Below are 24588 nucleotides of genomic sequence, written 5' to 3' on the forward strand. Positions count from 1 at the left end.
GTGGACTACTTGCGTATTGTGAAAAAGCTGAAGCATTTCTGTGAACAGTTCGATAGTGTTAATGGCGCCGACAAGATTAAAAAGCTAATCTCAAAAACCCATGTCCAAACTGAAACGTTAGTGGACGATATGGGAGTGAGAGAGCAGAAACAACGGAGGACATGTAGAGGCTTTTGATGAAAACGCATTTTCTAGAAGGCTATGACGGCACTCCCGGCACGGGATAGCTGTCAGCATTACAAAGGCTGGAACTTTGAGGTCCGATCTGTATGGTGTTCATTGCTGTCACGAGAAGCTTGGCTACGAGCTACCAGTCGCGTCCACAGGTTGCGCATAGTGGAATGCTCCATACGGAGTAGCTGCAACAGCAGTCGCGAACAATCAGCGGTATCGAGCGGAGAGTCTCAGTGAGAGGCCAGGCGGCATCGGCTCTTGCACAAATACTGAGTGCCTATGATGCTCGACATGACAAGGCGAGTTATTGGCGCCTTAATATAACCAATGACCACCTTTTTCCCGCGGCGATGGGTTCTTTGGACCGGAACGGAATTTTTGGTCAACGAAACCTTGGAGAGCTACAAACCATTTAAGTCACCTGGACCTCATTGAATATTTCCGGCGTTACTACAAAAGGAGACCGACTATCTGGCACCTCATCTGGTCAATATTTTCACAGCGTGCCTAGGATTTGCATATACTCCGAAAGCCTGGTATTTACACCCAAGCCCGGCAAGGCAAGTTATGCGACACCAAATGATGCTCGATATGACAAGGCGGGTTTTTGGCGCCTTTAAATAACCAATGGCCAACTTGTTCCCGCCGTGATCGGTTCTTTGGAGAGCTACAAACCATTTAAGTCACCTGGACCTCATTGAATATTTCCGGCGTTCCTACAAAAGGAGACCGACTATCTGGCCCCTCATCTGGTCAATATTTTCACAGCGTGCCTAGGACTTGAATATACTTCGAAAGCCCGGTATTTATACCAAAGCTCGGCAAGACAAGTTATGCGACACCAAATGTTGCTCGATATAACAAGGCGAGTTATTGGCGCCTTCAAATAACCAATGGCCACCTTGTTCCCGTCGCGATCGGTTCTTTGGACCGCAAGGGGAATTTTTGGTTAACGAAACCTTGAAGAGCCACAAACCATTTAGGTCACCTGGACCACATTGAATATTTCCGGCGTTACTACAAAAGGAGACCGACTATCTGGCACCTCATCTGGTCAATATTTTCACAGCGTGCCTAGGATTTGCATATACTCCGAAAGCCTGGTATTTACACCCAAGCCCGGCAAGGCAAGTTATGCGACACCAAATGATGCTCGATATGACAACGCGGGTTTTTGGCGCCTTTAAATAACCAATGGCCACCTTGTTCCCGTCGCGATCGGTTCTTTGGACCGCAAGGGGAATTTTCGGTTAACGAAACCTTGGAGAGCTACAAACCAATTTAAGTCACCCGGGCCTCATTGAATATTTCCGGCGTTACTACAAAAGGAGACCGGCTATCTGGCGCCTCATCTGGCCAATATTTTCACAGCGTGCCTAGGACTTGCATATACTACGAAAGCCTGGTATTTATACCCAAGCCCGGCAAGACAAGTTATGCGACACCAAAGGCCTACAGACATACAAGCCTTATGTCATTTCTACTCAAAACCATGGAACGTATTTTGGATATCATGACAAAGAGTAGGACAACCAGCGAACAGCTCAAATACAAACAGCATGCCTATGTCAAGTGAAGGTCGGTGGAGATTGCCCTGCACAAGGTTGTGCATAAAATAGAAGAATCCTTCGATGCCAAGACGTACACATTGGCGGTTTGCATTGACAAAGAGGGGGCGTTTAACAATGTGCGGACCGATACATTGATCCAATCCTTAGACAAGTACAGGGTGGACCGGGTCCTTAGAGGCTGGATCAAACATATTCTAAAGAACAAGTGAATAAATTGTGAGTCCCATGGCATATATATAAGGGAGAAATTGGCACAAGGCACGCCACAGGGGGTCATTTTATCGTCAGTCCTTTGGGTGACCACCATAAATGTGCTATTACGGATGCTGTTTGAGGAGGGATTTGAACACATCTACTATGCAGACGATGTTATAATACTTCTTAGGGGTAAGGATCCGAACCAGCTATGTAGGGTCTTGCATATAGCAATTGACTGGGCTAGACCCAGGAGAGACTGAGAAGACTGAAATATGCCTGTTCACGAAGAAGGCGCAGGTGGGCCAATTTGATGCACCACGTTTCCTCAATAAAACGATTTCGATGTCTGACAAGGTCAAATACTTAGGTGTGATCTTAATTGGAAGTGTCACATTCAGGAGCGTACTAAGAAAGCTCACATATGTTGGGCACTATGTAGACGGGCAGTAGACTCGAAATGTGGCCTGAATCCGAGGATAGTCCACTAGCTCTACAGGAGCTTGATTAGATCTATACAAGGCCATATACGTAGAAGTGATCTTGAATAGGAAACTTAATTGGAAGTGCCACTTTCAGGATCGTACTGAAAAAGCTCACAGATTTTGGGCACTATGTAGACGGGCCGTAGGCTCGAAATGGGGCCCGAATCCGAGGAAAGTCCACTGGCTCTACAGGAGCGTGATTTGACCAGTACTTACATACGTCTCAGTAGTTTGATGGACTGCTATGGAGAAAAAGTGCAACATAAGGACCATACAACAGGTTCAGAGAACAGGTTGTCTTGGCATAGGCGGAGCGATGAGGAGACTATTCTAGATATCCGACCCATTGACATACAGTTTAAATGTGAGGCAGCCACTGCGACCATGAGACTTAAAGCGATGGGAGAATGGATCGAGGGTGCGAGATGTTGGGCTCGAAATGGGCCCTGAATCAGGGCTTAGGCCACTGACTCTACAGGAGCGTGATTAGACCTATACTTACTTAAGCTTCGGTAGTTTGGTGGACTGCTGTGGAGAAGAAATGCAACGTGAGAATAATACAACAGGTTGTGCTGGCATTGGCGTAGCATTGAGGACCAAGCCCTCTAGGGCACTGGAGACTATTCTAGATATCCGACCCATTGACATACAGATTATGTGTGAGGCAGCCACTGCGGATATGAGACTTAAGGCGTTGGAAGAATGGATTGAGGATGGGAGCAGCTCATACCATCGCGGTATAATCGAGGCGACGATAGGAAATCTGGAAGGAAGGGAAGAGGTTTCCAATCGGATATCTGAGACGACACTTGAGGTCGAGTGCAAGGCACTGCTGCCAGTGGCACAGTCTTGGATTGACGGTACCCTAGTACTGCCATCTGGAAGATAATGTTACACGGATGGATCAAAACTAGATGGCAGAGTGGGCCTGGGAGTCTACATTGAGAACCCAGGGACTGAGATCTATTTAAGACTGCCTGCCCATAATAAGGTCCTACAGGCGGATATCCGGGCAATCACGGAATACGTGAGTTGATGTGATGCTAACGCGAGGACGTCGAGTGTGAACATCTTTATGGACAGTAAAATAGCCATAAGAGCAATAACAAGCAGCAGGGTAAGGTCACGAATAGTATTGCAGTGTAAGAGGGCGATTAAAGCCTACTCTGAGGATGGCACAATCCACATCGTTGGGAGTGCCGGGCCATAACGGAGTAAAGGGGAATGAAAAGGCAGACGATTTTGCAGAGAAGGCAAGATCACTGTCGTCAATAAACTTGGCTAACCCCAAGTCTTTTGGGTCAAAGCAGTCCGTGTTAAGGACGACGAACACTGTGAAACAGCGAAACAGTTGGGAGAACAGCGAAGATCTTATGGGATGATCCGGATAGTAAGAGGACGAGGCTTTTACTTAAAGCAAGTGAAAAGGAGGTCAGTATATCTTTTGGTACCATAACGGGACACGTAGAACTACGAGCTCACTTATGCAAAATCGTTGCGGCAAGTGATAGCATGTGTAGGGCATGTGGTAAAGATAATAAGACGTTGGAGCATTTCCTATGTCATTGCCCGGTTTTGGCATGGGGCAGATTAATATATGCACCCTCTTTTCAAACTTACCTAACCTACAGCCTAAAAAGCCTATATCGGATAAAAGCTATATATGGGAGCTTTAAATCTATATCGATGTTGATCTAATTACGCACAAATACTAGGACTACAAATGGATCATCTCATGCCCAATATTGCAAAGATAGGACCAAAATTGTGGCCTATATAGCTTTAAAAGTCCATATCGGATGAAAGATATATATGGGAGCTATATCTAAGTCTGCATCGAATCAATAGAGTTCGTCCTTGGGCCTAAAAAGTGACATGTGCAAAATTTCATGCCAAGCGGACAATAAATGCGAGCTTGCTACCTTGATCACAAGAATAGAAGGACAGACAGACGGACATAGCTAAATCGAATCAGGGAGTAGTTCTTAGCCGGTCGGTATACTTATCAATGGGTATGACACTTCTCCTTCTTGCACAAATTTATAATACCCTGTACCACAGTGGTGGTGAAGGGCATACAAACAAATAAAAGAGTTCGGCCAGGCCGAATCTTCAATCATGACAAAAGTTCACACAAAGGATTTGGACCGTACGTGACATAGTTGTTGGAAGTCGTAACAGTACACTACGTACAAAATTTCAGACCCATCGAATCGTCGAGGGGCTTGAGATGTCAAATCAGGAGATCGGTTTATTTAGGAGTTATATCAAGTTATAGACCGATTCTGACCATACTTGTCACGACTGTTTAAAGTCATAATACAATAGAAACCGAAGTGAAAAATGTCAGCTCAATTGGCAATAGCAATTGCGTCTTTTAGGAGCTCAAGATGGTTAATCGGATGTTCGGTTTATAAGCGAGCTATATCAGGTTTTAGACCGATTCAGACTATACTTGACACGATTGTTTCTATGGGAGCTATATCAAACTCTGAATTGATATGACCCATTTGCAATCACCAACGACTTACATCAATAACAAGTATCTGTGCAAAATTTCGTGCAGCTGGCTCTACGCTATCGTTATTTCCACAGACGGATGGACGGACATGGCTAAATCAACTTAGAATGTCAAGACGGTCAAGGGTCGCAGATTAATATTTCGAGGTGTTACAAATTATTAGTATAACTCCCTATCCTTTGTTGGTGGCTATAAACATCATCTACCGAACATGTATGCCGTTGGAGACTACAATAAAAGGCCTTGGTAGTAGAGTACAAATTATGCACTCTAATATCGATCTGACACACAACAGAGTATACATATATATTCTGGATAGTATTGACATTCTAATTCAATTTTGCCATGGCCCTTGCCGCCCGGTAGCCGAGTTGGTAGCATGCTCGCATTACCAGCGTAGGGGTTTGCAAAAAATCTAAAGATATTGAAAATATTTTTATACCCCCAATTGTTTTATGCATTTACACCCCAATTTTTTTCTACATTTATACCCCAAATGGGGCGATTACGAACAACTGGAAGGATGATTTCAAAGGTTCATACGTCTGACATTTCGGTAAATTTATTTCAATCCCATGGCAGCCGATAGGATGCCACCGTAGCGCATAGGTAAGTATGTCCGAATGCCCGGGTTCGAATCCCTGTTCCCTAATGGAATGTTCATGGGCAAATTCGCATTTGCATGGCAGCCGATTCTACGAACCAGATTTCAAATATAATTTTTAAATAAATTCAATCAATGTTCCAATTGGATCAATTAAAAAACTAGTAAAAGGGTGCTAAGTTTGGTCGGGCCGAATCTTGGGAACCCACAACCATGGAATCAAATCAGGAGATCGGTTTATATGGGAGCTATATCATAGACCGATTTGGACCGTACTTACCACAGTTGTGGGAAGTCATAGCAGAAAACTAGGTGCAAAATTTCAGCCAAATCGATAAAAAAAATTGAGGCTTCCAGGGGCTAAAGAAGTCAAATCGGGAGATCGGTTTATATGGGAGCTATATCAGGTCATCGACCGATTTGAACCGTACGTGACACAGTTGTTGGAAATCATAGCAGAACACCACATGCAAAATTTCAGTCAAATCCGGCAAAAATTGCGGCTTCTAGGGGCTCAGGAAGTCAAATCGGGAGATCGGATTATATGGGAGCTATATCAGGTTATAGACCGATTTGAACCGTACTTGACACAGTTATTAAAAACCATAACAGAACATCGCATGCAAAGTTTCAGCCAAATCGGATGAAAATTGAGGTTCCAGGAGCTCAAGAAGTCAAATCGGGAGATCAGCTTATATAGGAGCTATATCCAAATCTGAACCGATATGGTCCATTTGCAATCCCCAATGACCTACATCGATATTTAGTATCTGTGGAAAATTTCAAGCTGCTATCTTTACGCGTTCGACCGCTTTCGTGATTTCGACAGACGGATGGCTAGTTCGACTCCGATGTCGAGAAGATCAAGAGTATATATTCTTTATTGGGTCCTAGATCAATATTTCGAGGTGTTACAAACGCAATGACTAGTTTAGTATACCCCCATCCTATGTTGCTGGGTATAGTTAATTTAAAGCTTTGACAAGTTTATATCATTTTCTTAATTGTATCAATTAAAAAAATAATTCAAAATTTCAAAGTTTTAATTGAATATTCAATTTTTTTTTATAGATTTTTTTTAATTACTTCTTCATATTATAGCTTGATATTATAGTTTTCGTGATTGAAGCAGTTTTAATTTAAAACAAGTTAAAAGGCGTTAAGTTCGGGCGGGCTGAACTATGGATACCCACCACCTCGGGTATATATGTAAACCACCTTTCATCAAAATCCGGTGAAAATTGCATACCTTATATCACATAGCAGTTATATCGAAATATGTTCCGATTCGGACCAAATACTAATTAGTACAAGTCACTGTTCAATTGTGTATAACAAAATACTGGCCTTTTTAGTAGCTGGACCAAATTGAAGAAGGACATCGAAGGGCCTAACATAACCCACTGTCTAAAATTTCAGCGACATCGGACAATAAATGCGCTTTCCATGAATCCAAAACCTAAAACCGAGAGACAGTCTATATGTTGAAGAAGGATATCGAAAGGCCTAACACATCTCACTCTCCCAAATTTCAGCAAAATCATATAATAAATGTAGCTTTTATGGGCCTAAGACCCTAAATCGGAGGATCGGTCTACATGGCAGCTATATTCAAATCTGAACCGATCTAGGCCAAATTGCACAAGGATGTCGAGCGGCCTAACACAACTCACTGTCATAAATTTCAGGAAAATCGGATAATAAATGTGGCCTTTATGGGCCCAAGACCCTAAATCGGAGGATCGGTCTACATGGCAGCTATATGCAAATCTGAACCGATCTAGCCCGAATTGCACAAGGATGTCGAGTGGCCTAACACAACTCACTGCCCTAAATTTCACCAAAATCGGGTAATAAATGTTGGTTTTTTGGGCCTTTGACACTAAATCGGCGGATAGGTCTATATGGCAGCTATATCCAAATATGGACCGATCTGAGCCTAATTGAAGAATAATATCGAAGGGCCTAACACAACTCACTGTCACAAATTTCAGCAAAATCGGATAATAAATGTGGCTTTTATGGGCCCAAGACCGTAAATCGGCGGATCGGTCTATATGGCAGTTATTCAAATCTGCACCGATCGCAGCCAAATTGACGAAGGATCTTGAAGGGCCTAACGCAACTCACTGTCCCAAATTTCAGCAAAATCGGATAATATATAAATCGGCGGATCGGTCTATATGAAGATATAGTCCGATATAGTCCATCTTCGAACTTAACTTAACTTGCTTATGGACAAGAAAGAATCTGTGCAAAGTCTCAATTCAATATCTCTACCTTTAAAGACTGTAGCGTGATTTCAACAGACAGACGGACGGACATGGCTAGATCGTCTTAGACTTTTACGCTGATCAAGAATATATATCGTTATAGGATCGGGAATGGATATTTCGATGTGTTGCAAACGGAATGATAAAATTAATATACCCCCATCCTTCGGTGGTGGGTATAAAAATAATTAAATCACTTAATTTCGAGATTGAACCCGATTATTCTTTGTTTCTGTGTAAGCGAACAAAGCAATTAGCTCGAAATTTTGGAAAAAAAATTTTATCGGTGTAGGTCGTTGGGGCTTGTAAATAGCCCACATCGGTCTATGATTAAATATAGCTGCCATATAAACCGAACTTCCGACTAGACTTCTTGAGCCCCAAAAAGTCAAAATTATTTTCCGATATGGCTGAAATTTTCCACGAAGATTTTTATTATGACATTCAACATGAATGCCAATTATGGTCCAAAACGATGTACAACCTTATATAGCTCTCTTGATTTCACTTGTCGAGCCCATGGAGGAAGAAATTATTATTCGATACGGATGAAATCCAATATTTATAACAAATCGTTCTTTAATCTGATACAGCTCTCATATTAACAACCTGATTTGCTTATGAAAAAATTTCTTTTTAGAACTTTTCGAATGCTCTGTAATGTGGAGTAATGATTCGGTCCTTCCAAACTCATGTGCAAGCACACATGTTACTTTTGTTTAATTATTTAGCTGCCTTCAGCGGAAACTATTGTATAATTTCCCACTTACACAATACCATTTTTTACGAAATCTTCAATCCATGTTTTAATTTAATTTTTTAAAGAGAGAGACCAGTTGATAAAAAAATCTTATTCCTCATCATCATCCTTACTTCTGCATTCATTAAATAATTTCTATTTAAGTGTGTACAAGAGCGTATGTGTTCGCCACACTATAGACCCGCCGTAGCCGTTTTATGCAGAACTTACAAATAAACACTTTTTTGGTAATGCTCTGGAGTATTGCCGTTGAATATCTGTCTGTTACACCATAAAACACAGATGACACTTTCTTATCCTTTTGTTTAATAGGTCATATCGCAGCAGACAATCGTCAACGCCAGGGACCAACACAAGCACAAAAGAGAACTTCCTCAAGAATCTGCTTTTAATGCACAAAGAAAACACCAAAAGTTGTTAAGGACTAAAGTGCGTAACATAACTTTAACTAACTCAACCGCAAATCGCTTTTTTATGAAGCCTTTTCTTTATCAATTAATTCAATTTTCTTTTTTTTTGGGATTATTTTTATTCTTTTATTTTTTCCATTTGCAGTTGTTTTGTCACACGTGTCTACAAATTTTCATGCACTTGATTGTGGCACCGTGAACACACTGAAGTATTATCACACAATTTCAAAAAAACAAAACCAAAATCTCCGTTTGAAATCGAGAAACCGAAACGCGTCCGTTGTGGCCGAAGGATATGAACGTTATGTGAATCGTGTTGCTAGTGTTTGTCGTATTAAAGCAACTGTTGCTCTTTTGTTAACAGTTAACTTGAGTGCTGCCCTATATGTGTATGTGTGTGTGTGTGGGAGAGTGTGTGTCTTAAAGGAACCCACACAAACATACTGGCACACACACACACACACTAGCAGGGGAACGAACCGTAGTAAACGAAGCCAACACACCACAGAAACAACAAGAAAAACATCTGTATGCAAACACAAAGCAAAAACAGGTACAATCAGGGACAGTGTTGCCATTATGTTGCGGCATATACTCAATTCGCCTTTTCCTTTGTAATTAAGCCTACTCAATTACAAATCAGAAAACAAATTTTTACGAGACTGACGGAAAAATTTCAACGCCGGTCGACTCCGCAGCCCTGGTTCTGAATGGCTTCAACTTCCCAAAGTTCAGGCTGTGTGCACTTACCTCCCAGTGGTGATACCGGGGGTAGTTCTTTTTAGCTTTTGTGGTTATCATTTGTATTCTGTGGCTACCAGTTTTTATACACTCCACCATTGTAACTACTCGAAATATTCGTCTGAGACCCCATAAAATCGTGACATTTTATGTCGATCTAGCCATGTCCGTCCGTCTGTCTGTCGAAAGCACGCTAACTTTCGAAGGAGTTAAGATAGCCGCTTGAAATTTTGCACAAATTCTTCTTATTAGTGTAGGTTGGTTGGGATTGTAAATGGGTCATATCGGTCCATGTTTTGATATAGCTGCCATATAAACCGAACTTGGGTCTTGACTTCTTGAGCCTCTAGAGGGCGCAATTCTTATCCGATTCGAATGAATTTTTGCACGAAGTATTTTGTTATGAAATCCAACAACTGTGTCAAGCGTGGTTCAAATCGGTCCATAACCTGATATAGCTGCCATATGAACCGAACTTGGGTCTTGACTTCTTGAGCCTCTAGAGGGCGCAATTCTTATCCGATTCGAATGAATTTTTGCACGAAGTATTTTGTTATGAAATCCAACAACTGTGTCAAATGTGGTTCAAATCGGTCCATAACCTGATATAGCTGTCATATAACGCGATCTTGGGTCTTGACTTCTTGAGCCTCTAGAGGGCGCAATTTTTATCAGATTGAAATAAAATTTTGCACGAAGTAGTTTGTTATGATATCCAATAACTCCGTCAAGCATAGTTTAAATCGTTTAATAACCTGATATAGCTGTCATAAATATAAACCGATCTTGGGTCTTGACTTCTTGAGCCTCTAGAGGGCGCAATTCTTATTCGATTCGAATGAATTTTTGCACATAGTATTTTGTTATGAAATCCAACAACTGTGTCAAATGTGGTTCAAATCGGTCCATAACCTGATAAAGCTGTCATATAACGCGATCTTGGGTCTTGACTTCTTGAGCCTCTAGAGGGCGCAATTCTTATCTGATTTGGCTGAAATTTGTTATTAAGTGTATTGTTATGATATCCAATAACTCCGTCAAGTATGGTTCAAATCGGTCCATAACCTGATATAGCTGTCCTAATAACCGATCTTGGGTCTTGACTTCTTGAGCCTCTAGAGGGCGCAATTCTTATCCGATTGGAATGAAATTTGGCACGACGAGTTTTGTTATGATATCCAACAACTCCGTCAAGCATGGTTTAAATCGTTTAATAACCTGATATAGCTGTCATAAATATAAACCGATCTAGGGTCTTGACTTCTTGAGCCTCTAGAGGGCGCAATTCTTATCCGATTGAAATAAAATTTTGCACAAAGTATTTTGTTATGATATCCAACAACTGTGTCAAGTATGGTTCAAATCAGTCCGTAACCTGGTATAGCTGCCATATAAACCGATCTTGAGTCTTGACTTCTTGAGCCTCTAGAGGGCGCAATTCTTATCCGATTCGAATGAAATTTTGTACGACGGATCCTCTTATGACCATCAACATACGTGTTTATTATGGTCTGAATGGGTCTATAGCCTGATATAGCTCCCATATAAATCGATCTCTCTATTTTACTTCTTGAGCCCCAAACAGGCGAAATTCTTATTCGAATTGGCTTACATTTTACACAGGTCTCCAACATATAATTTAATTGTGGTCCAAACCGGACCATATCTTGATATCGCTCTAATAGCAGAGCAAATCTTTTCTTATATCCTTTTTTTGCCTAAGAAGAATGCCAAGAAAAGAACTCGACATATGCAATCTATGGTGGATGGTATATAAGATTCGGCTCGGCCGAACTTAGCACGCTTTTATGTGTTTCTTTTAGATCACTCTTGACCTTGTCCACGCCTCGAGAGAGAATTCAATGTCAAACAGATCAAGGATATACTTGACGAATGTCTAGAGAGAACATATGAACACTGCCCCACACATAATATTGATATTGCGCTTACTTTTGGCCCAACTGTCAGAAAATTCAGCCTCCATAAGGAATAAGGGGCGGAAAAAACGAAAAAGCATCACCAGATTTTAGCATCGTGATACTCACCAGAACGCATGGTTGTCCCGGTCAAAAAGTCAGAAACAAAATTGATCACGATAGTATACAGGGAAGGCATTCCTGTAATGTGTTAAACGTATGGTCAAACAGAGGAACGAACATCGATTCGAACACTACTTTGTTGCTGCAAAAAATCACATATATATATATTAGCTGCTAAAGCAACTGATGGCAACGAAGCCTTCTTTCACTCGTCTGACCCGAAAGCGAATTTGCCCATGAACATTCCATTAAGGAACAGGGTCTGACCCAGTGGCTTGTAAAAAGCACTCCTTTGCCCATGATATAGCGGGGCGAAGGCAAACCATTGCCCACTTCATGGAAAATTCCACGCAATCCATACATGGGTACAACTGTCGAAACTACTTCCATGTTTCGTAGTTGGTGAACAAAAAATCCATACTACACATGCAATGGAAAACCAATCTCGAATTTTGAGCCTACAAAGGCAGCAACTCTTCTCCGATTTGGCTGAAATACTGCATGAGATGTTTTGTTATGTCTTGCTAAATATGGTTCAAATCGGTTCATATCCTCACAAACCAATCTTCAAATTTGTCTTCTTGAGCCTCTAGAAGCCGCAATTACCACCTTATTTGCCTAAAAAGTCATTCAAACAACCTATATCATCTGATCCATGGTGGAGGATATAAAAGATTCGTTCCGGTCGAATTTGACGCGCTTTTACTTTTTTCTTTTGCAAACGCTGCCCATCTTAAAACACTCATTTCGTATCAAAAAACATTTCATCTATGGCAACACTGAACTAAACAGACATGCCATATACATATGTTTGTGTGTGTGTATATAAACATACATAGAAACATATGTATGTGTCCAAGTCAAATTGCTTTTCGAAGTGAATGTTATCGCCAGCTTTGTGCTGTGGCTCTACATTAAATACATGTGTCCACACATGTATGCAAGCATGTGATTATTGTGTGTTTGTATGTGTGTCAGACACAGAACATATGTATGCAAGGGCAAATGTTCAACAACGTGTTGCCATCAGACAGACAACTGTTGTTTCAGAGGGCGCCCAGCAACAAAAAAAAACACCCTGTATAATAAAAGCTTTTAGGGTAACATAACACTCATACGCTCCCTCTCACCATAAATGATGGTTAGCAGAACCATGAAAAGATTAATGTTAGCAATAACAGAGAGAGTGTGAGAGAGAGAAAGAGAGGGAGAGAGGCAAAGTTAAGCAGAGAGGCAGAGAAGGAGAGACTGAAAGACATAATGTTACATAGCACAATCATTTGAAAATAAATTGAGATTGAGCAGAAACTAGTATAATGGGGGAAACAATAGAATACGCGACAAGAGTGTGTAAGTTCGATGCCATGTGTGTTTTGTTCTTCTGTCTATCGATGGACATTAACAGGTTGTCAAGGATTACACGCTAAAGGATAAAACGTCAGACAATCGAAAAAAAAAAATTAGGTCAGGAATAATAATCGAAATTCTTACCGAACATAACATGGTATTGAACCCTCAATTGCTGTTGACTTACAACAAATGGAAATGGGAGCTCGGTTATATTCAATTTATTATGTACGCACAATACATAAAGAGTGCATGCACACACACACACACATGCACAAATACTCACAGCTATGCCTTTAAAGGGAATTTAATTTAGAGCACAGCACGAGGGCAATTTGTTTGGCATTAAAGACCTTTTCCTATTTTTAAAATCACATAAAAAAGACACAAAAAACCAATTTTCCCATGAAAGTGTTGAGGGCAAGTAAATAAAAAGTGGCACATTCATGGTCATCAAAAGTAAAAAACATTTTTGTGGGAATTTAAATGGCTACCAGAGCGTTTTCTTATGGTGGAAGCCACCGTGGTGCATAGATCAGGCTCTCTGCTATTGACGCTTCAAAATTTTAGCCAAATCGAATAAGAATTGTGCCCTCTAGAGGCTCAAGAAACATAAAGGGTGATTTTTTTGAGGTTAGGATTTTCATGCATTAGTATTTGACAGATCACGTGGGATTTCAGACATGGTGTCAAAGAGAAAGATGCTCAGTATGCTTTGACATTTCATCATGAATAGACTTACTAACGAGCAACGCTTGCAAATCATTGAATTTTATTACCAAAATCAGTGTTCGGTTCGAAATGTGTTCATTCATGTGTTCAGCGATGAGGCTCATTTCTGGTTGAATGGCTACGTAAATAAGCAAAATTGCCGCATTTGGAGTGAAGAGCAACCAGAAGCCGTTCAAGAACTGCCCATGCATCCCGAAAAATGCACTGTTTGGTGTGGTTTGTACGCTGGTGGAATCATTGGACCGTATTTTTTCAAAGATGCTGTTGGACGCAACGTTACGGTGAATGAACACATTTCGAACCGAACACTGATTTTGGTAATAAAATTCAATGATTTGCAAGCGTTGCTCGTTAGTAAGTCTATTCGTGATGAAATGTCAAAGCATACTGAGCATCTTTCTCTTTGACACCATGTCTGAAATCCCACGTGATCTGTCAAATACTAATTATAAACCGATTAAGACCATACTTGGAACAGTTGTTGGAAGTCATACCAAAACGACATATGCAAAATTTCAACCATATTGGATATGTCCAAGAAGTATAATCTGGAGATCGGTTTATATGGCGGCTATATCCGAATATGGACTGTGTTCAAAGTACGTTTGAACATGAAGTCATGTGCACCCATGTGCAGACATGCGTTCACGTATGCACATGACCCACTGTGCATAACGGTACATTGAAGTAAGTTCTTAATCGCTGATTCCGCCTTGACTTCATATTTGTTTACCTGGAATTGTTGCTTGTAGCTTGGAAAGTTGACCGTTTTCGCGGGGTCCAAGTGACAAGCAACAACCAAAAAAAGATCAGTCTCGCTTTTAAATCTCAAACCTGCGCATCGTATTCTCTCCCCCTCAAAGTGAACCCAAGTGAAGTGAAAAGCAAAAAAGTGATCTTACATATATACATATAAACAATCGTTAAAGAAAAGAACATTACAAACAGTGAAACAAAAATTAACAAACTCAATTTTCAGACGTGAAGAAGACACTAAGATACAACATAAACCCACAAGAAGACCCAAAATCAACACAACACATGGTTAAACCATCAAAGTGCGGGACACCAAAAATAAACACAAGTGCGGGCCACTCTACACACCATCAACCAATTCCTATATCCTTAGACCCAAAATCAAAATGTGAAATAACCTACTTACCCTCTAAAATTAAATTTTCCTACTTAAAGCTAAAGTTAAAATTTCCTATCCAAAACTAAAAGTAAAATTCGCTACTTAAACTAAGAATAAATTGTGCTACTTCATCCTAAAAGAAATTAACTACTTAATGCTACATGTACAATTGTCTATCTAAATTTACCTACAACAAAAGACTGAATTCGATTTACTACTTATAAATAATGAAATGAGCAACAAACACAATAAACCATTACAACAGCATTGAATTTTAAACCTAATTCTCCCTCTGATTTTTTATTTCGAAAGGCAAAACCCTTAGTTTGACCCCAAACATTTGGTCCTTCGAACCGGATAAGTGGTTTTTTTAAATAATTAAAAAACCAAAAATCAAAAAAATTTTTCTGTTTTGTGCCCAAAAATAATTCATTTTCATTTCAAAAGACCCAGTGACCGAAACACAAAAAAATTCGCAACAACAAAAGTGCAGTGACCCAACAATTAAAAGCAAATGAAATAGAGAAAAGTGCGAAAAAAGGGTTGGTTACACACAACCGTACATACATACACGTATGGACGGACGGCCAACACAAAAATATCAAAACACATAAAAGATCAGTTTTGGCAATTTATTAAAAACAAAATAATACACAAATCACAAATAAAAAAAATATATAGCGGCTCTCAGTGTTCTTCGTTTGGTTGTGGCATTTATTTTATTGAAAATTTGATAAAATATTCCAACCAAATGAAGATCAAAACGAAATAACAAAAGAAAATAATAACCAAATTGCAAAGTGACAATTAAAGTACATAAAGACTCAAATAAAACAAAAACTAATTAAATTAACAGGGTGACCCGTGTAAAAATAAAAATAATTAATTAAATTTTAATGTGCAAAAAATTGACCCCAAAATCATTAGAAGTTGTGGTAAATCAAAAAAGAAGTGTGCAAAAGACCCAAAAAACGTAAAGTGACCCGCACAGTGGAACAGAAGTGGAAAAAAGTGGAATTTCAAAAAAAAATTATAAAAATCAAAAAATTTTTAAATTGTTTAAAGAAGTTTCTTTGTGTTAAATTGAAAAAAAAGAGCTAAAAAATTGAAAAATTTAACAATTTATCGTCCAACCCAAAATTTATGTTAATTTTTTCTACATATTTTGAAAAATTTTTTTTCTCTAAAAATCATAAATTTTTCAGTATTTTAACTTAAAAAACAAATTAGAGTGTTAAAACAGAATTATGGGTTGCTCGATAAATTTGTAAATTTTATCCCAAACTAATTCTTTCTTTTTCTATCACACATAAAATATTGTGCATTTTCAAAAAACCCCAACAAAATCAAATTCGTGCGTTCCGTGTAAAAACACAAAAACAAAAAATCTACGCTCTGGGATAAAAACGGAAAAACCCGCTACAACGGTTAAATTCCCAAAACTTCATCAAATCAAAAACACTAAAACAACAAAATCCAAGACTCTAACGACACAAAGCTACAAAAATTGCAAAAGGCGCCAACACACAATTCTGGACCCAAGCCAAGCGCCCACCTACACACACACACACATACACACACATCAAAAAAGAAGCTTCAAAGTGAGTACCATTTTGTTTTTCTATTAAAGTGCGCTTGGGTATTACGTCATACATAACCTTTTTTTCAAAAAAGGAAAAGTTCATACATTTACCCAGCGTACTTTAATATTGTTTTTGATCGTTTTCTGATTATGAATCGCTAATTCGGTTGTCTGATAAATTTTGACCCAATTAATTTTGACCCAAATTAATTTGATCCAAGTGAATTTGACCCAATATAGCAGACCCTACTTTCAAGGCAGTGTGTAGGATTTTCGGGACAGACATCCACGAGATTTTTTGTTGAAATTTTTTATAAAGAAAAGGAAAAGTGTCTAAGAAAAATCGAAGTGCTTTTAGAAAAGAAGAAGTTTTTTTTATCAAGAATTGTTTTTGTGTGAGAAATAACGAAAATAATATTGCGTGCTGGCCTCATTTGTCTTCGAAATTTTAAAACTTCATTCTATTGCACAAATTTAAGTGGAAACGGTCGGAAAGGACTGTGGTTGTTTGTGCAATCCTTTGTTGTTTTTTATACAGAAAGCAAATTGACCCAACGAGTCAAAGCAGTATTATTGTAAAGAATCATCTAGTTCTGTATGCCAAATTTTGAAAAGTGAAAGTTTAATTTTTTTTTGGAGAAAAATAAATTTTTTTTGCAACTTTAATTCGAGCGGAATTAAATTGCTGGTGTATTGCGATTTGAAAGGAAAATTTTTCTTACAATTTTTTGCGGCTATTGTATAATCGATATCATCAGAGATATTAACCTGTTTTTTTTTCTAGTGACCCAGATGAAACATTTATTACGAATTTTGTAAAAAGTTTCAGGTTTGACCCTTAGATATTTGACCCATCATCAAGACACACATTTTTTTTTTCTCGCATTAGGTTTTTTTGAAATAGATTTGATTTCTACAAATAACCAGTTTTTTTTTTAGGACATTTTGTTGTAAAATTTTCCTTGGTTTTATAGTTTTTTGACCCTATTTAAAACATATACAAGCCAATTACAAAATGGATAAGAATTTACGCGAAAGATTTGTAAACTGTGTGGATGATTTAGTGGATTTTGAGACCGTTTACTCCGCGGCTAAGTCGGATGATAATATACATTCGTTAGAAATCACGCGGGTAGAACTCAATTCTTTATGGGATCAAATCAAGAAGGCATACTTAGATTGTAGGGATCGCATTCCGGAAAAGGATGAGACACCTATAGATAAAACTAAGCTTCGAAATAGCTACAAACAGGCACTAGAAACTTATAAACGGTGTTTAAGCTCTCTTAACGGAGAAATTTTGGCCCTTAACGAGCAACAAGATCAAGAAAAACAGGAGAGAATATCGATGACCCAACAGCGAGACACTAATGATTTTTCACCAGCTCTAAGATTGCCGCCCTGTGACACAGATGTTTTTAAAGGGGGATATCGCGAATGGCCTACCTTTAGGGATTTATTTTCAGCAATTTACATTAACAATTCAAAATTAAGTAAAGTCGAGAAGTTGTTTCACTTAACCCAGAAAACAGCAGGAGAAGCCCGCGAAATAATTTCCAATGTTCCACTGACCCATGAGGGTTTCGACATAGCGTGGAGAAATCTCGTTCATAGGTACGAAAATAAACGCATGCAGGTAAATGAGCAATTGCGAGCTCTTTTTAATTTACCTTCGGTTTCCGTTGATAGCGCGTCAACAATCCAGAAATTACAGCGCACTATAGGTAGTTGTACCCAAACTTTACAGACCCTTGAAGTAGAAACGGGGGGATGGGACCCAATCTTAGTTTATCTTGTGTCAACCAAACTACCAAGAATATTTTTAGAAGAATTCGAAAGCAGCCTAGCAGATTGTTCGTCTCTTCCATCGTGGAATCAACTAGATGTATTTTTGACCCATAAATTCAAGACCCTAGAATCAGTCGGCAATATCAAGCCACAATATTCGAGATATAATCAACCCAGATCGGAGTACGATAAGCGGGAAAAGCGAGTTAATAGTTTTCAAACAAATGTAAATCCCAATTTCAAGAACACGGGCTCAAGACCCAGCAACAACACACAATCACACTATAATGCTCAGAATAACAAACCGGTTTGTCAACTTTGTAAATCCAATCATTCTTTGCGAGAATGTCCTCAATTTCTAGAAAGGTCGATCAACGATCGAATAAACATTGTTAAGACCAGTCATCTTTGCTATAACTGCCTTTCTTCGGATCATGGAGTCAGGGAGTGTAAAAGTCGTTTTAGTTGTAGGGAATGTAGTCAACGACACCACAGTTTGATACATAAAGGCAACCAGACCCAGTACCCTACAACAGGCACACTCCAACGAGACGGAGCACGACCCAGCACAAGTGCTGCCGCTCTCAACACTTTAGTTCAACCCGGTAGACAGGAAGCACGACCTAGCACCAGTGCTACTGATCCTACCACCCTAGCTCAACCGGTTAGCGAATACGCACGCCCTAGTACCAGTGCTGCCGCTTTAACCACCCTAGTACAACCATCGGTATCGCCAAATATACAGTCCACACCTTGTTTAGAAGCACCTTGTTCAACGACTTTGACACTTCAGGAAATCAGACCCACTCCGCAACCCAAAGAGACACTTTTGTTCACAGCAATAGTTCAAATCAAATCTAGAGGACATAGATATGATGCCAGGGCAATCATCGATCCTGGGTCACAATCAACTTTCATTTCAGAGAAAATTAGAAACAAACTACAACTTCCAACAGTTAAGAATTTAATTCACGTCACAGGTTTAAGCGACGCAGTTTCTGAAACATCGACAAAAGCTTGCGTCTTCAATCTTTGCTCACGAGTAAATCCTAGTTTTGAGCTGGAGGTTTGGGCACCAGTCTTAAAGACCCTACCTTCTCATTTACCAACACACGATTTAAGGCAAAATCAATTTGGAGATTTTGCACACCTTAGTCTCGCGGACCCTCGATTCTTTGAAAGTCGACCCGTGGACATGTTAATCGGATTAGATATTGGACCCCTTATATACACAAAAGGCGGTACTATGAAATCCTGTGGATCACTTTTAGCGCAGGACACCGTTTTTGGGTGGATCATAGGAGGACCCATTACGGAAGACCCTAAATCCGACAGACAAATCACACTTTATAGTGCATCATCATTAGAAAAGATAATCACTCGCTTTTGGGAGGTGGAAGAGACCCCAAAAAAGGTTTTGAGGTCAACAGAAGATATTTATTGCGAAAATAATTACAAAAATACAACACGACGTAATGAGGCGGGGAGATATATCGTAACTTTACCTTTTAAAAGCTGTTCAGAGATCGGTTCATCTAGGAACATCGCATTGGCACAGTTTCATAGAATGGAGAAAAAGTTGTCTAAGACCCCAGATATTAAAGCACATTATGATGCAGCCATATTAGAGTATTTGGAATTAGGACACATGAGGAAGGTAGACCCAAACAGCGTATACAAGACCCCTCACTACTACTTACCTCACCATGCAGTTATCAAACCAGATAGGGTTACCACAAAACTTAGAGTGGTTTTTAACGCATCTAGCCCAACATCAAACAAGAAAAGTCTTAATGATATCTTACATACAGGACCCATACTTCAGCAAGACCTTGTCGTACAAGTGTTGAACTGGAGATTTTTTAAGTACGTCTTCAATGCAGACGTGACAAAGATGTATCGTCAGATCTTAGTAGACCCCAATCAAACAGCATTTCAAAGGATCCTCTTTCGCAAATCAGAAAACCACCCAATTGAGGATTACGAACTCTTAACTGTTACCTTCGGCATAAATTGCGCCCCATTTTTAGCGATTAGGACCCTTCTCCAGTTAGCAGAAGACGTGAAAGATTCTCATCCGTTAGGATCAAGAATTATTAAAGAGAATTTATATGTCGATGATGTATTAGCGGGCGGACACTCCATAGAAGAAGCTACAGCAGCTAGGAAAGAATTAGCCTCCGCATTAGAATCAGCTGGTTTCAGGCTAAGAAAATGGGCGTCAAATGACACACGTTTGTTAAAGGATTTAAATGAAGACATGCTTCTTCCAATAGATTGGTTAAATATTTCCGAAGCTTCTTCGACAAAAACCCTAGGAATTCGTTGGAATATATCAGGTGATAATTTCACTTTTACGGCCCCTACAGTTGAAGAAAAGCAAATGAGCACCAAGCGAGAAGTATTATCAACGATAGCAAGGTTTTTCGACCCATGTGGATGGTTAGCGCCAGTAATTGTTGTAGCCAAGTTAATCATGCAGCAGGTTTGGCTAGATAAGGTAGAATGGGATGACTCGTTGAAGCCAGTGACTCAAATGAACTGGAATAACTTTGTGAGAGGCAGCCATTCTATAGACACTGTATCGATACCAAGATGGGTTCGGTTTACACCTGCTAGTATTGTGGAGATACATGGATTCTGCGACGCGTCAGAAAGCGCATATGCAGCCACAATTTATATACGCGTTGAACACATCGATAAAACTGTAGACACTTTTCTTCTAGCAGCCAAGACCCGAGTAGCCCCAGTTAAGAAAATCTCTCTGCCAAGGTTAGAATTATGCGGTGCAGTTATGTTGTCAAGGTTAGCAAATGCCATTGTGCCTAAGCTTCGATTATCAAAGTTTACGACCCATTTCTGGACCGACTCTACAATCGTTCTAGCCTGGCTACAAAAGCCACCATGCTCATGGAGCGCTTTCGTTGGTAACAGGGTTTCAGAGATATTAGAGAACGTCGGTGGTGAGCATTGGAAACATGTTGACTCAGAATATAATCCGGCAGATGTAGCAAGACGTGGCTGTTCTCCTGACGACTTAATATCTCATAATTTATGGTGGACGGGACCCCAGTGGCTCAAATTGCCGCATGATCAGTGGCCGCAAGACCGAGTTAATACAGACACTAATCTTGAAGCAAAACAAGTTAAAGTATTCGCAACAGGCACTTTTGATGACCCTTTGACTCGATTTTCGTCTTTAGCTAGAGCATATCGTGTTTTGTCTTACGCAGTTAGGTTCTGGCGTAACACAGGTTCAACTAGATCCTCACTTAAAATTTCATCGCAAGAAATAACCAGCCCAGAGCTCATAGACACAAAGATGCGTCTTATAGTGGCAACTCAGAAACATTACTTCGTTGAGGAATACAGTTCTTTGACCCAAAAGAAAAGGCTTTCACCTAGAAGTAGTCTTTTACCATTCAACCCCTTCATAGATAGAAAAGGAGTAATTAGATCCAATGGTCGTTTAGTTCAATCGCCAGCTTTGACGTACAGCGAACGTCATCCAATCTTAATCCCATATGATTCGCGATTTGCACTCCTTCTAGTGGAATTTGTTCATAAAGTCTCAATGCACGGAGGCAATCAACTTATGACCCGGCTCATCCGTACGGAATTTTGGATATTCAGATTGAAACAGTTGATCAAGAAAGTTATACACAATTGCAGAGTTTGTACCCTATATCGATTAAAGACTCAGACCCAAATTATGTCATCTCTTCCACCCGAGCGTACTACTTTATCCAGACCCTTTACGAATACAGGGGTAGATTTTGCAGGACCCTTCGGAATCAAAAGCTTAACAGCACGAGCGTGTTTAATAACCAAGGGTTATATCTGCATATTTGTTTGTTTTGCGACAAAAGCCATCCACTTAGAAGCAACAAGTGATTTATCGACTCAATCATTTCTGGCGGCATTAGCTCGTTTCATAGGAAGGAGAGGGTGCCCAGAAAAGATATATTCCGACAATGGAAAGAATTTTATAGGCGCAGCAGAAATGCTCAAGAAAGATCAGAAAGAGTTTATGAAAAGTTTACAGAGCAGCGCCATTCAGCAACATGCTCATCAGAATTTAGAGTGGAAATTTATTCCTCCAGGAGCTCCCCATATGGGGGGATTGTGGGAGGCAGGAGTTAAATCATTCAAGATACACCTTAAGAAGTCTATGCCCAAAATGAACTTCACGTTCGAAGAACTGTCAACCATATTGGCACGTATCGAGGCCTGCCTCAATTCACGACCCCTTAGTCCAGCTTCTGAAGACCCTAACGATTTAGCACCCTTGACCCCAGCTCACTTCCTTATAGGCTCTTCCCTTTTGACCCCGGCAGAACCCGACATCTCAGAGGAGGACATAACGCTTGCAAATCGGTGGAAGAGATTAAAGATTATATCCCAAAACTTTTGTCAGAGGTGGAAGTCAGAGTACTTAAATGAGCTTCACCGTAGATACAAATGGAAGTATCAGCAAGATAACATACAGGTCAATGATTTAGTTGTCATCAGGGATGAGAGATATCCCACCGAGTGGAAGTTAGGACGAGTTTTTAAAACATACCCCGGTGTTGATCAGAACACTCGAGTTGTAGATATTCGAACTTCCAATGGCATAGTCAGTCGACCCATAACTAAGATTGTCAAATTATTCTCAGACACCCCTAGCAATTCATAATCACATCAAAACACGGTACTCACGGGATTTTGGTTACAGATAATGGCCGGATATTTACCTCGCCCAGAGTCCCCACGACCCGCCAGACCCACACGCCCTCGCTTCGACCCACGGGAACCCAGGTATCGCCCCGCATCTTGGCAGTATGCCTGTGGCCTCTGCCAGGAGGACCACGCCATACGGTCATGCCCGCGGTTCCGGCAAATGACACCGTATCAGAGATACGAGACAGTTGAGAGACGGAGTTACTGTCGGAACTGTCTGGCGCGCAGCCATCTGGCCCCAGACTGCCCCGTGGTCACTGCCTGCCGAACATGCGACTACCGCCATCACACAATGCTGCATGGAGCCCCACAGCTTAGGGAGACATACGGCAGCTACAGCCCGCCCCCAATGGAGATTGCCAACCCACGGCAACTTGCAATCGAACCAGCCAACCAGATGCCCATCGTCCAAGGCCCTCCCCCGGTCGAGATACCTTACAGCCGGGCCACTGTTTTTGTACCCACGGCGATGGTGGAATTGGCACCCGAGGAGCAGGACGATTGGGCTGGGGTACGGGTACTTTTGTGCCAGGCATCGACCATCACCCGAATCGCGGCAGCCACAGTAACTCGCCTGGGGATACCAACGAGAGAGCGCAGAGGGCACCGTCTGGCAACAATAAGACTTCGGTCAAGGCATGCGTCGAGGAGGACCATGTATACCATCCGGGCAGTGGTGACCCGGGATTTGCCGCGACGACCCTATTCAGATCCCATCATTCCCGACCCCACAAGCAGCCTAAGATCCCTTTCTTTGGCAGATGCTGACCCTAGGGGCAACGAACCAATCGATGTAGAGGTAGGGGCCGATGCCTACGCCCACCTCCGGAGGAGTGGTGTTGTACAACCCGGATTGGGAGCCGTCTTCGCCCAGGAGACAGATTGGGGATACGTGTTCGTCGGCCCAGTCACCTCACAGGCAAGAAACCAAAATTAAAAAGGTAAGATGTCACTTCGTCACTTGGAGGGGGAGAATGTTCAAAGTACGTTTGAACATGAAGTCATGTGCACCCATGTGCAGACATGCGTTCACGTATGCACATGACCCACTGTGCATAACGGTACATTGAAGTAAGTTCTTAATCGCTGATTCCGCCTTGACTTCATATTTGTTTACCTGGAATTGTTGCTTGTAGCTTGGAAAGTTGACCGTTTTCGCGGGGTCCAAGTGACAAGCAACAACCAAAAAAAGATCAGTCTCGCTTTTAAATCTCAAACCTGCGCATCGTATTCTCTCCCCCTCAAAGTGAACCCAAGTGAAGTGAAAAGCAAAAAAGTGATCTTACATATATACATATAAACAATCGTTAAAGAAAAGAACATTACAAACAGTGAAACAAAAATTAACAAACTCAATTTTCAGACGTGAAGAAGACACTAAGATACAACATAAACCCACAAGAAGACCCAAAATCAACACAACACATGGTTAAACCATCAAAGTGCGGGACACCAAAAATAAACACAAGTGCGGGCCACTCTACACACCATCAACCAATTCCTATATCC

The 24588-nt window shown here is 40.6% G+C and overlaps 1 protein-coding gene across 2 annotated transcripts; it reads left to right on the top strand.

Moving 5' to 3' along the window:
* Positions 1 to 14699: 14699 nt before the first annotated feature.
* On the top strand, positions 14700 to 24285 carry LOC131995092 (uncharacterized). Of its 2 annotated transcripts, none has more exons than XM_059362971.1 (3): positions 14700 to 15516; positions 16469 to 16588; positions 23075 to 24285. In XM_059362971.1, the coding sequence occupies exon 3, from the start codon at positions 23078 to 23080 to the stop codon at positions 24014 to 24016; it is 939 nt and encodes a 312-aa protein (XP_059218954.1). In that variant the 5' UTR covers positions 14700 to 15516; positions 16469 to 16588; positions 23075 to 23077; the 3' UTR covers positions 24017 to 24285. The 2 variants fall into 2 exon arrangements, with proteins under 2 accessions (XP_059218954.1, XP_059218953.1); XM_059362970.1 differs by lacking the exon at positions 14700 to 15516 and adding an exon at positions 15663 to 15922 and having other exon boundaries at positions 16193 to 16588.
* The last annotated feature ends 303 nt before the right edge of the window (positions 24286 to 24588 follow it).

Source organism: Stomoxys calcitrans, chromosome 2, assembly GCF_963082655.1.
Source record: "Stomoxys calcitrans chromosome 2, idStoCalc2.1, whole genome shotgun sequence".
In the NCBI taxonomy this organism is placed as follows: domain Eukaryota; kingdom Metazoa; phylum Arthropoda; class Insecta; order Diptera; family Muscidae; genus Stomoxys; species Stomoxys calcitrans.